The sequence below is a fragment of the Motacilla alba genome, chromosome 20 (assembly GCF_015832195.1).
Source record: "Motacilla alba alba isolate MOTALB_02 chromosome 20, Motacilla_alba_V1.0_pri, whole genome shotgun sequence".
NCBI classification, from domain to species: Eukaryota; Metazoa; Chordata; class Aves; order Passeriformes; family Motacillidae; genus Motacilla; species Motacilla alba.
In genome coordinates this window covers 413,359-425,060 of record NC_052035.1, presented here as the reverse complement: position 1 = coordinate 425,060, position 11,702 = coordinate 413,359, and the positions used below count along the sequence as shown (strand labels likewise).

General features: G+C 51.0%; 1 protein-coding gene across 2 annotated transcripts in view; it reads right to left on the bottom strand.

The window, feature by feature from the left end:
• Positions 1-4,576: 4,576 nt before the first annotated feature.
• LOC119710120 (rho GTPase-activating protein 39-like) overlaps positions 4,577-11,702 on the bottom strand; it is a 59,741-nt gene continuing 52,615 nt past the window's right edge. For both annotated transcript variants that reach the window (XM_038158746.1, XM_038158745.1), the window contains exons 6-10: positions 10,898-10,971; positions 8,841-9,040; positions 7,835-7,926; positions 7,160-7,329; positions 4,577-6,764 (exon numbers count right to left, since the gene is read on the bottom strand). In XM_038158746.1, the coding sequence (XP_038014674.1) occupies positions 6,570-6,764; positions 7,160-7,329; positions 7,835-7,926; positions 8,841-9,040; positions 10,898-10,971 (731 nt within the window). In that variant the 3' untranslated portion in view covers positions 4,577-6,569. The remainder of the gene's footprint in view (positions 6,765-7,159; positions 7,330-7,834; positions 7,927-8,840; positions 9,041-10,897; positions 10,972-11,702) is intronic.

The window sequence follows — 11,702 nt, the reverse complement described above, 5'->3', positions numbered from 1 at the left end:
TAATAGTGACCAGATGAGCACTGGAAAAACCTACAGCGATGAGGCAGGTCAGGGGAGGAAGTCAGTGCATGGGCTTGGACCAGGATCTCCATCATCACAGAAATGGCTGACCCAGCTCAGGCAGGGGTCCAAGGGCAAAGTTCTGTGGTTAGGCAACATTCCTGACAAACAAGGAGGAAGTTCCCAGTGAGGGGTCCTTCAGCTACTTCCCCTCAAGGGCCTGGCTGTAGTGGTGCTATTGGGAAGCTGGCCCCGAGCTTAGCAGCTCTGCTTCCCTACGACCCAGCCGAGACAATCACACTCATGGCAGGGGAAGGCACCCAAGGAACAGACCCAGAGAGCAGTCACAAAGGCCTCTGTGCCTGGCTGGAGCAATTCCCTGCCTGAGACTCCACTCCTCCCTGCCTGGCCACTCTGGGGCCTGCATGGCAGTGGGAAGGAGGGGGGTCTGTGCCAACAGGGTCTTCTCCTGTCTCTAGACCTCTGCCAGAGCCCTCAGCTGCCTCAACACAGCCCCCAAGGGGGCCCTGCAGTCTGCAGAGCTGCTGCAGCATCCTGCTCTAGGGCAGGAGGATTACAGATTCATCTGGACATGGTCTCCATCCTCCACACCAATGTGCAGCAGGCCAGGGATGAGCTTTGTGTCCAGCTCTCCCCACTGTGCTTCACCCTGCTTGTACTTGGTTTTGTCAGAGTGCTGCTGGAGGTCCCACAGGTCTAGCTGACCTCCAGGCTGCTCCCAAGGTGCACACAAGGATGGGAGCTGAGTGACTCACCAGGTCAGTATGCCATCATCACAGCAGGATTCCACATCTGGGTACTTTCTACTTTGGGACAGTTTCTCACCCCTTCTTTGTTGACCAGAGCACCAGAGGCTGGGAATTGGCTACACATCTCCAGGGACAGGTGCCCACCCTCAGCATGTGCCCTTGGCCAGAGCAAGCACAGCCCCATCCAGGGAGTGGCTGGGAGGGACACACAGACAAGCGGACATTTCTACATCACCGCACCCAGACATCTGGATTTGGCTGGGAGAAGGGAGAAGGCTGTAGATTCTTCAGCTCCTCATCTTTACAGGGCTGTCCACTGGCAGATGAGGCTCTCCAGGCCTTTCTGTGGTCCCTGGGGTTATAAGGTCTGACTGACATGTCCCGAGAGCAAGGAGGTAACACCCACCAGGGGACACCCTAGCCCAGTATTTGGGGACTGTTAGCAGTTGCAGTGCCCTTGTCTGTCTTCCCCAGCAGGCACCAAGGCCATGTTGTTTCAGGGAATCCTATTTCAAGGCAGCTGAGGCAATCCAGCAGCTCACTGAAAAGGAAGGGCCCCACTCCCTCCTCCATTCCACACCCTCTACATCCCTCATGAACCACCTGGTCTCTCGCCTCACTTGTAATCTGAACAAAAGACCAGACACAGCACAGACGGGATGGAAGAAATGTGTCTGTGAGTGGAGATGAACTGACCTAACCCACTAGCTCTCCTTTAGGAGATGCTGCAGCTTTTAAGAGCCTTGACCTTCTCAACACCTTCATGACTTCAGGCCTCGATTCCTGCCAGCATCCAGCCCTGACAGCAGAGGTCACACAGTCCTCCAGTCCTCAGACACAAACTCCCTTTATGGTACCTGTAAACACTAAGGACTTCAGACAAAATGGATAGTTTACATGGTGAGACAGAGGAAGGTCCAGGCAGAGGCTGGGGCAGGAGATGCAGGTTCAAATCCTTGTGGCCTGGACAGAGTCCTCAGCTGGTGTCCCCTGCTTTGGAAGGAATAGTCAAGCTCATGAGTGACTCCATATGTCCCAATGCATGGCTACCTGTAAGCACTGAACTCTGGCCAGGTCCCTATGTGGTCCACCTCACTCAGAACACCCATACTCCTTCCTGTTCCCTCGTCATGGGATGATGAATGCCTGAGCTGGTTTCCTCAGCCCACTGCACCCACAACCAGTTCTCGCCACTGTTCACCATATGGCTGACAAATGGTATAGGACAACAGGATCTCTAAAAGCAGCAACCTCAGCAACTAATTCAACTTTTCCCATCTCATTTTTGGTGGGTTTCCTGCAGACAGTCCATGGGTGTGGCAGAGCCAGAGCCCTGCTCCACACAGCCCCGGCTTGGCACTGTCTCCATGGACAGTTCTGCTCAATCTGCCAGTGCTGTGCTGCACCCACATCAAACCAGCACTGGGGCAACATCAGGACAGTGAGCCTCCCATCTCTGCCTCCTGCCAGTGCTGCAGAGCTCCTGAAGCAGACCTGTCCATTCCTCTGGTCTCTGCCTTCCCACAGGGCTGATTTAGTGCAAAGCTCCATGTAAGGATTGGACTAAAAACCTACATGACAATTATACTAAAAGCTGGCCTCTCGTTACCCAGGAGCTTTGAGGAGGTGGCAGAACCTCTGTGCATCTCTGGTTTGAGAAAGAAATGGAGTATCTCTGGTGGACAAGGGCAGGGAGACCCTTCACATTTTAGAGGGGAGGAAAGACAGTGGGGAACTTCTCTACTAGGAGGGGTAGCCTTGTGGTTGCCCTGTCCTATAAAACATCAGGCAGCTGCCAAAGTTATGCCCTTTCTCCACCTCAAGCTGAACCTACAGACAGGTAGTTCTGGTTTGAAAGCAAAACCAGTGAGAGACTCCAAGTCAGAAATACAATTTATTAGGAAAAGGAAAAAAAATGCAATAATACAAAAGAAAAACCACTGAGAGAGTCAGGATACAACCCAACAGACACCCTATTGGTCAGGGTGTAGGTAGCAGTCCAATTGGAATGGTGGCTTCAGTCCTCCTGGAGTGGCAGATGTGGTTCTGTTGGAGCAGTGATTCTGTAGTGTAGTCTTCCTCTGAAGAGCCAGTGGAAAAGGCTGATCTGGTGTCCCAAAAACTCAGATTACATCCAGTAAAGAATGCTTGGCTCCTCCCTCTGGGCGGAGCATCTCACAATGGGATGTGGTAATTTTTATCAGTCATCCAGTGACATTCAATAGCCCATTAACAGCAGATATCTCCTGGAGGGAGGACTGGTTTGTGGAAAAGATGAAGAGAACTGCCCCATTAACAGAAGATAACTGTCAGACCTCTAACAGATAGCAAATAGAATACACATTGCCTTGCAATCTAGGACACAGGTCCAAAATCCACCTGTGATCCATAACATCTGCCCAGCCTTTTCAGGAGCTGAGGTGGCATATGGGCAACAGACATGAGGGCATGGTGTCTATCAGCTGCCATGAGCAGAATTGCTTTTACCATTTCTGTTCACAGGCATAGCAAAAAGGTCTTGTAAGGCTCTGTGAAAAGGAGACTCAAACCAGCCAGAAATCCAACGGCACAAGCAAGAGCACATAGCGCTGCAGGAGTGCTGGCCCCATTGGAACACATCAGTCTCTCACAACCAGCAGCAGGTAATGGACAAGCCGCTGGTGCCTCCTCTCAAGGAGCTGTGTCCCAGCTGCCCTCTAGCACCGGCACCAACTGCACTGCTCATAGAAGTCCAGAACAAACCACTAGCTTGTTCCAAGGCCAGCTGCTCCTCTGGCCATCACTTCTTTAACTGATCCAGATGTCAGGCCATGGTGACTGCAGGAGTGAGCCTGAGTCTTGGAGCCTGAGCTGAAGCATTTGGTTAGTGGCCTTTTCTGATTTGACAAAAATCAGCTCACTTCACAGAAAAGCTTTGGGGAACTCTCAGAAACTGGGCTGCAGATATCCCCCTAGGAAAGGGCTGTGTGAGGTTACAATGTTCCTGGTCATCCTTCTGCGCGCCATTGCACTACAGCCCACCTACAACACTTCTGCCAGCCAGAATGGTAGGAAGACTCAGTGGTATGGCTAACATATGTGATCCTAAACTGCTGGTGTGACAGAACAGCTCTCACTGGCTTTGTCTGAAGTGCAGCAGCTTTTCCTAGTCTGACAGGACAGTGACCACCCCCAGAGCACCAGCAACACAAGCCAGAGCCTGGGCTCATTCCTGGGTGGCTGAAGTAGCACGGCCGGCATCTGCCCTGCAGCTCAATGACACTGTGCAGCCAGCACCAGTCTCGAGCACCAACAGACTGCTCCCAGTGGACTACCAGCAAGGAAAGACGAGAGCATGCTCCAGTCTGAACATAAAAATGTCCCCATCAGGTCAGCCCAACAGCCCAATTAATTACATCTCCATCAGCAGAGACCCCACAGGGGGCATGCAGAGGATGCCTGTGTGGCCACCTCCTGCAGTCCACCTGCAGCACTCCCAGCTCCTGGGGGAGGGACACAAGCAGAATATCCCTCTTACCCTCCAATTGCCCACAAACTTCTCTCATACCTTTATGACCCTGAAAGGCTCCAGAAGATATGTGTAAAGCAGTATTGTCTTTTACCTGTTTCAAACCATTCTCTTCCAAGATTCATTAAGTGTCCTTTGGTAGCTGCCTGAGAATTAAGAACAACAGAACCAGCCCAAAGCATGGTTTCCAAGCGCTTACTTCATGCTGATTTTCAAATCTTACTCAAGAGCACTGACATTCAGGCTGAAATGTGAAGCCCCATGCAGATGTAATAATGCTGCAGAAATTCACAAATGATACAGCCATAAAGATTGTATTTATTACTATTAGAACAGAGGAAAAGCTACTTTACTGATTGGTATTTACAAATCCGTTGGCAAAGACAATAATATCCAGTGTCTTTTATCAGCATGTTTTACAACCCTTGCCAGAATCATTCACTTTTATTAGCAGCAAATGCCTAAGGTTTGATTGACTGCCACTGGCTGAGTGCAAGAAGTAACATAGATCACCACTGCAGTGGCTGCAGGCAAAGCCTGATACACACACACAGGCACCCACAGCCTGAAGAGGAGGGCAGGTCCCACATGGCTGCTCCAGCCCTTGGCAGGCAACAGGACAGCCTGAGCTTGTTCAGTGATTCAAATCTCAGGATAGCATGTCAGAGCTGGTAACTTCTGCCCATCTCTACACTTCTGGGGCAGTAGCTTCACATCTGAAGAACAAGTTGCTCAGCACTACAGAAGGACAGAGCAAGCTGAGTGGCATCAAAGCATGGAGATGGGTGTGTACGTGAAACAGATGCTGGCATGTTCTGTGGGCAAACTTGACAAAGCTAATCTTGACAAGGGAGCAAGATTTCCTGGCCCACAGGACCACAGAATCATCTGGTATGAGGAACCTTTATTCAGCTGGGCAGAAACTGAATTCCTGCTCTGGAGTTCATTCACACTCATCTGAACATAGGCTCTGGGAACCCTCTTAGAAAGACTCTGCACATGGCACCTCACGCCCACGCTGGTACTGATTCAGGCATCAGCTCTAAACCTCATTGTCAGCAGGGCTCAGCTCCTCACTGCAGTCTGGAGAGGATGATCCCAGGTCCCCAATGGAAAGGGAGGGGGATACAGAAACACAAATGCACCCTTGCATGATACTGGCAGACTTTGCACTGCATCAGTAATCCCAAAACACACTTTTTTGCAGCAGACCTGCCTCCAGCAAGGAAAACACCTCAAAGGAAGAGCATAGACACCACAGTTGACTACAGGCAGTACCAGCATTTTTCAAGCACACAGCACTGCTGGCTGCTCTGCCTGGAAGGGTGTACCTGAGCACAGGAGCACTTCTGACTGTTGGGGGCTTTCTTTAAGACGTGAGCTGAGCCAGAAGGGTGGGTCAAACTGGTATTTAGTTCCTGGCAGAGTGGTCTGGGAAGGATGTGGTATTAGGAAGGGGGGTGCGAGGAGCTGGAGTTGTGAAGGCTGCTCTGAGCATGGGCTCAGGTGCTCCTCAGCAAAGCTGATGTCAGCTCATGCTGTCTGTAGCAAACAGGAGCTGCAAGGCCACTGGGGTCACTGCTCCAGAAGATATGGCCCTCATTAAGAGGATGCCAAAGTGGTTGTTTACCTGTTTGTTGTCAGGTGTGTGGCCTTCCTGTTGTGCCCAGCATCATGGTGTGGGTGGGTACTCAGCACAGGGCTGGTCTCACATGCTGCTGCACAGCTCTGTAGTTCTTGAACCTCTACACCTTCACAGCTCTCTACCAACACTGTGGGATGTCAGAACAACCCTGACACCTCCAGCCAACAGTCTGCAGAGGTGAACAAGGCTGGCTGCATAGTAGTAGGATTATTCCTGATGATGCAGCATCTTCCCTTGGATCAGACCTTGCCACAGCACAGGAGTGATGTTCTCCTACCTCAAGCCAACTCTGCCTCCAAAAGGGAAATGGAAAGTATCACTGCCCCATATAGCAGTTCCTCGCACATGTCACAACCCTTTCATTGAGCACCTAATCTTGTGGCTCTCAGGAAGAGGATTGTGCCTCTCTGACACACACTGAAAGGCCAGGAACTGCTAAACCTGACCTGGCATGCCCAAGGATTTCCTGGTGCTGACAGAACTATTCCAGAAATGTCCAGTCCTTGTGATCATATATTGGGAGATTGCTGAAGGGCTAACCCAGGGCATGACAACAGCAAGGACAATGGAGGAAACCTACGTGGAAAGGAGAAGACTTAATCTAGCAACTCCTCAGAGCAATGTTTTGCACCATGGGGCCAGTGGCTCAAACTAGCCCTTTGATGAAGCTCGTGTCCAAGTGTACTATCAGCATGCGGAGAAAAGACATTTCTTTGCGTGTGTTCTCAAAGATAACGCGAGGGTCGTCGGACTGGCAGCGCAGGCAGTTGGGGGCCATCACCATAGCCAGGTTATTCACATCCATCTTTGTTCTGCCCACATTTGATGGCTGAGCAAAGATCTGCAGATAGCAAGAACACATTCAGATGGAGCAGTGGAAAAGGGCAAGGAAGTCCAAACACATGGCCTAAGAAAAGGTGCAAGGAGAGCAGACATAAAGCCTGCCTTAAGGACAGTGCCCCAAGTGCCACACGTCCACAGGGAAGAGCACTGTGCTCTGACACAACCAAGAGAGCAGCGGCCTTGGCAGAGAGGAAAGCAACCCCAGGCTCTACAAGATCAGGATCAGGGTTTATTGCTCCCATAAGGAACAAGCCAGCAAACACCCCTCCATCAATCCCACCTTAAGTACAGATAAGAGGTCTTAAAACCGTGCAGATGGTCCCACCACAGCTGTCCCACTAACTATGCCTCACATGCTCTGGGCCCCAGTGCAGGGCTGTGGGGGCTGCCTACCTGCAGGAAGTGTATGAGGTAACACAGCACCAGTCTGTTGAGCTCTGGCAAAAGCTGCACCACAGCCACGGCAGCATCAGGGTTCTCATAGTTGCTGATACACTCTTTGTAGAACTGCTGAGGGATCACAGGCTCCTCCAGCTCCCGATACCACAGCTTGAGGAGAGAGGCTGGGCAGAAAGCAGGTGCATGAGAACAGCTCTGGTCACTTCCCCACCCCCTTCAGGGGCAAACTTGGCAGTGAAAGAGATGGCAGAGAAGGGATTTCTGTGTTTGTGCTGCTTCACCTTAATTCAGTCTTGGCTCTGAAATGCTCAGGGACCCAAGCAGACCAGTTAGTGGCAAATACTGGCTGCTACCTACTTGCTCCTCCAGGAGGCAGCTCTGGGGCTGCCTAAAGCAGAGGACAAGAAGACCTGAAAGACTCCCACCACTCTGCCCAGCTTGCACAGCCTTACTGCATCAGAGACAGAGATTCCTCCCCACTCCCAGTGTTTCCTCATGGGCAGTGTTTGGAAAGGCAGTGAAAAGACACAGAACAAAATCCCAGACAGTGCAGACAGCCTGTGTACACATTCCCAAGCAGCTGCATACCCAGTGAGCTGCTCCTGCACCTGCCCCTCCGTACTGCACCATGGCTGAGGCTGCAGCAACACACCTGCAACAGTCCTGTACCTGGTATGTTGGGGTCACTGAGATTGTTTGGGATTCTCCACTGATCCACCTGCAATTTCAATGCATTGACTTCATCTATGTCACCTGGTATCCTGCAGAGACACAGAAAAGGTCCTTTTGAGTGAGCCAGGCTACGTGCTTGGTGAGGCAGCTGGCCAGCAAAGCATGGCTCCAAAGCTGCTTCTGGGGCCTCAGGGAGAAGGGAGCAGGGAGGGCCTCAGGCACCAGTGGCAGCTACAGCAGCAGTTCCTCAGAGAGAAGGGGGTGCTTATTTTTATACACCATTTTGAAGTGGGGGCTCCAACTAGCTCAGATATCAACTATCGCTGTTCTCAGGAGTGATTATTTTCTGTAACCAGGCTACTTTGCAGCATGTTCAGACCAAAGATGAGCAGCATTTCTGGCTAAATATAGTTTATATATACACACATCTATCTATCAATCAAAAAATTTACCCATACAAAGTAAAGTTGAGTCTTTTAACAACTATCTTAAGTTTAGCTACTGAAAAACTAATTCAAATCTTAAATGCAAAACAAAACCACACATATAAAGAAAACAACAAAGAAAACCCAAACCCAAAGCAGAATCCCCTGTGTTCACCACACGGATTCTGTGTCTCTCTTGACTCCTCGTGTCTTGTGCAGCACCGAGGCTGATGTGCCACATTAAATGAAGGGCTCAGCCAGGACACCGGAGCTCGTCCCTCCCCTACACCAGCTAACCACCATTGTCAAATCTGATGAAAGCTCATCGCCCTGCCTGGGGATGAGCTGTCCACATAGTTAAGTCACACCTATACCAGTCCCCTCTGTGCTAACACATGCAAACTGGCTAATGATACTATAAGAGGTGATTCTGGAACCTGAGGAAAGTCAGATTTTGTCCAGTCCACAGTGAAGTGCTATTCTTAGGGAAGAGGAAGCATGTGGTCAATCTTGACTCCTTGGCTATGAGGACTGACATGTGGGTTACTCAAAAGTAGCACAGCACCCCAAAAGCTCACCTGAAAATCCCCTCAGTCTGTTCCCCTCCCAGGGCCAGGACCTGCTGTGATAGCTGGGTCTGCACCCAGGGGAGCTTGTTCCCTGGGTACATGTCCTGCTGCCGCAGCATGATTTCCTCCAAGGAGCTGCCGAAGAGCGATGGCGTGAGGATGGCATTCCTGGCATGTGTTATCTCTTCCACTGTTGGTTTACGGAGTCCCTGAAGACAGAGAAAAGCTTAGTGCAGCCATGGCACAGCCAGCCCACAGAGAAAGAGTGACCCAGGGATGGGGACAGTGAGTGGCCAGGACAAAGAAGGCTGACCCTCCACATGGGCACCTTGTCAGCCTCCTGGCAGCATGGTTCTTGTTCTGCTGCCTAAAATCAGGGGTGGTTCTATTCATCAGGGCCACGAGGAGCAGAGGAGACCACTGGAGAATTTGGGTTGGTTTTGCAGAGACTCTGTTGCTGTGTTTTGCACAGCAAGGGGACTGCTCCAGCTGCAGCTCCACCTGCTGCAGGAGGCAGAATGGAGTGGAGCCCAGCCCAGCCCCGGCTGTGGTAAGGTCAGCAGAGGGCACCTATACCCCAACCCAACATCAGGTGTGTGCTTAGTCACAGACAGGTGTAAAACAGTCCTTTGGAGATGGGAATTCCAGGTATTTCCAACTCCAGGGAAAGCTTTGCTCTCAGAGGTGCTAAAACCTGAAAAGTAGGCATTGGTACCTGTTGCTTCTGACAAACACCAACACTTAAAAGGGGTTTTGAATGTTGTGCAGCAGCAGTTTGGAAAAGCACAGAGCTGTTGCAGGGGGAACAGGCTGCCCAGCACAGTGGCCTTCAGCAGTGATCCTGCGGCCAAGAGGGGAACATGACAGGGAGAAGCTCCCACTGAGCCCTCTGAGGGTCAGTGGCTAGGGCTGCAGTTGTGTGCAATGTATGTTTGGAGGCTTACTGTCCTGCCCCTGGCAGGATGGCAGGAGCCTTCACCCCTCTCAAGGTATTTCAGCTAATTTGTTCACTATGCAAAGTTCAGATGGCAGGGAGGCCCCAAAGGAATTAAAAAAAAAACCAAAAAAACAAAACAAAACAAAAAAAAACCACCCGATGACCAGATCTGGCTCTGTGACCTAGAACTGACAGGCCGAGGCCATCTACCACTTTTCATGGCCACAGGCAGAACCATGCAGAGGGAAGAAAGGAAGATTACAGATAACACAGAGCACAGACTCCCCTCTGCACTAGCCATCTCTGCTGTATGACTGTTTGAACTGAGAATGAACGTCTCTGCAGTAAAACAGCTGCAAGATCCAGCCCATATAAGCTCTCAGTGCAAAGGGAGACTCTTCCCCTGAAGCCATGATATTTTATCAAAATCCTTTTGCTAGGATTTTCTTCTTCTCCTGAGAAGCTGAAGGGCCTCAGCTTCAAGTGTAAACAATTTGTTATCTGCTGCTGTGGGATGCAGCAGGTGCTTCCTTGATTGGTCAATGTGGGATGTTTCTACTTGCTGACCAATCAAGAAAGCAGCAGCTCTCAGACTCTCGGGGAGTCACAGAACTTTGTTATTCATTCCTTTCTATTCCTGTCTTGCCTTCTGATGCATCTTTCTCTCTGTTCTTTTTAGTATAGTTTTAGTGTGGTCTTTTTAAATTTAATATATATCATAATATAATAAACCAGCCTTCTGAAACATGAAGTCAAGATTTCTCTGTCTCTTCACCCTCGTCCTGGCTGCCCTGAAGACCGCATCATTCCCTCACCTGAAGAAACAAAATGCGAGTATCCCCTGCACAGACAGCTCCTTTTACCCTGGAAACAGGTAAGTGTTTGGTTTGTCTTTGTCCCTGAGGCCAGAAAGCAGGCAGCCATGCAGATGCCTGCACAGCAGGCACTGTTGTCTGCCAGAAGGATGACAGGAACTGGACAGCAGCCCTCTCCCACACATTCATGGGGAAACATACTCTGAGCAAGCCTCCCCTGCTCACTCTATCTCCATTTCCCGTCACTGAATCAGTGGTGACCACCAGAGTCCCCCAGGCAGCCCCCGGGCCCTGCAGCCAGGACAATTGCTCACCTTTTTGCCTCCAGTGACGGCTACTTTATGGAGTTTCCGGTAGCAGTACTTGGCGTAGGTGCTAATTGGCAGACCTGGTGGGAAAGAGGAAATGAGTGGTCAGCCCACAGCGCCATGCACCCCCACACTGAAGCCCTTCATAGAAGTCCAGCACAGCAGCTCATTCTGGCACAAGCAGCCCCCTCAATGCACAGCCCACTGCAGCAGGACGGGACTGCCAAAACTTGCATTGAGCACCCTAAAGTCTCCCAGTCCCACATCAGGCAGTGTCAGTGCATGCCAGTGCTTGGGCTTAGAAAGATTCATCTCCTGAGTGAAGGCTCGCAGCTCTGCACCTCCCATCCCTGCTCCTGCAGTTCTCCACCTCTCACACCCGGAGTGCACCTGCCCTAACCTGACTCCACGCATGGCACCCATTCAGCATTCACAGCCTGGGTACACACACATGCCTGGGCCCTAGCCTGGTGGGCACAGCCAAGGTTGTTTATTCTTTCAGAAATTCGGTTCCTTTGCTAGTGAGAGAGGAGCAGTAGAGAAAGGTGTGTGGGGACAGAGTGGCAGCACCAACAGTGACCTCAGGACACAAGAAGAGGCGTGGGGAGCTGATAGGATCTCATCTTTCCAGAGATCTGCAGAAGGCTTCCTCACATTCCTGCCTGCAACCTTCTCCAACCGAAGCTTGTACCATGCAGCTCAGGCATGCTCTGTGAGACAAGGAAAACAGGACACACCAAAGCTTGGGAACTGCACCTCAAAAGCTGCTGCCATCCACAAGAGCACCTGCTCTGTTTGTGCTTGGTTCAGT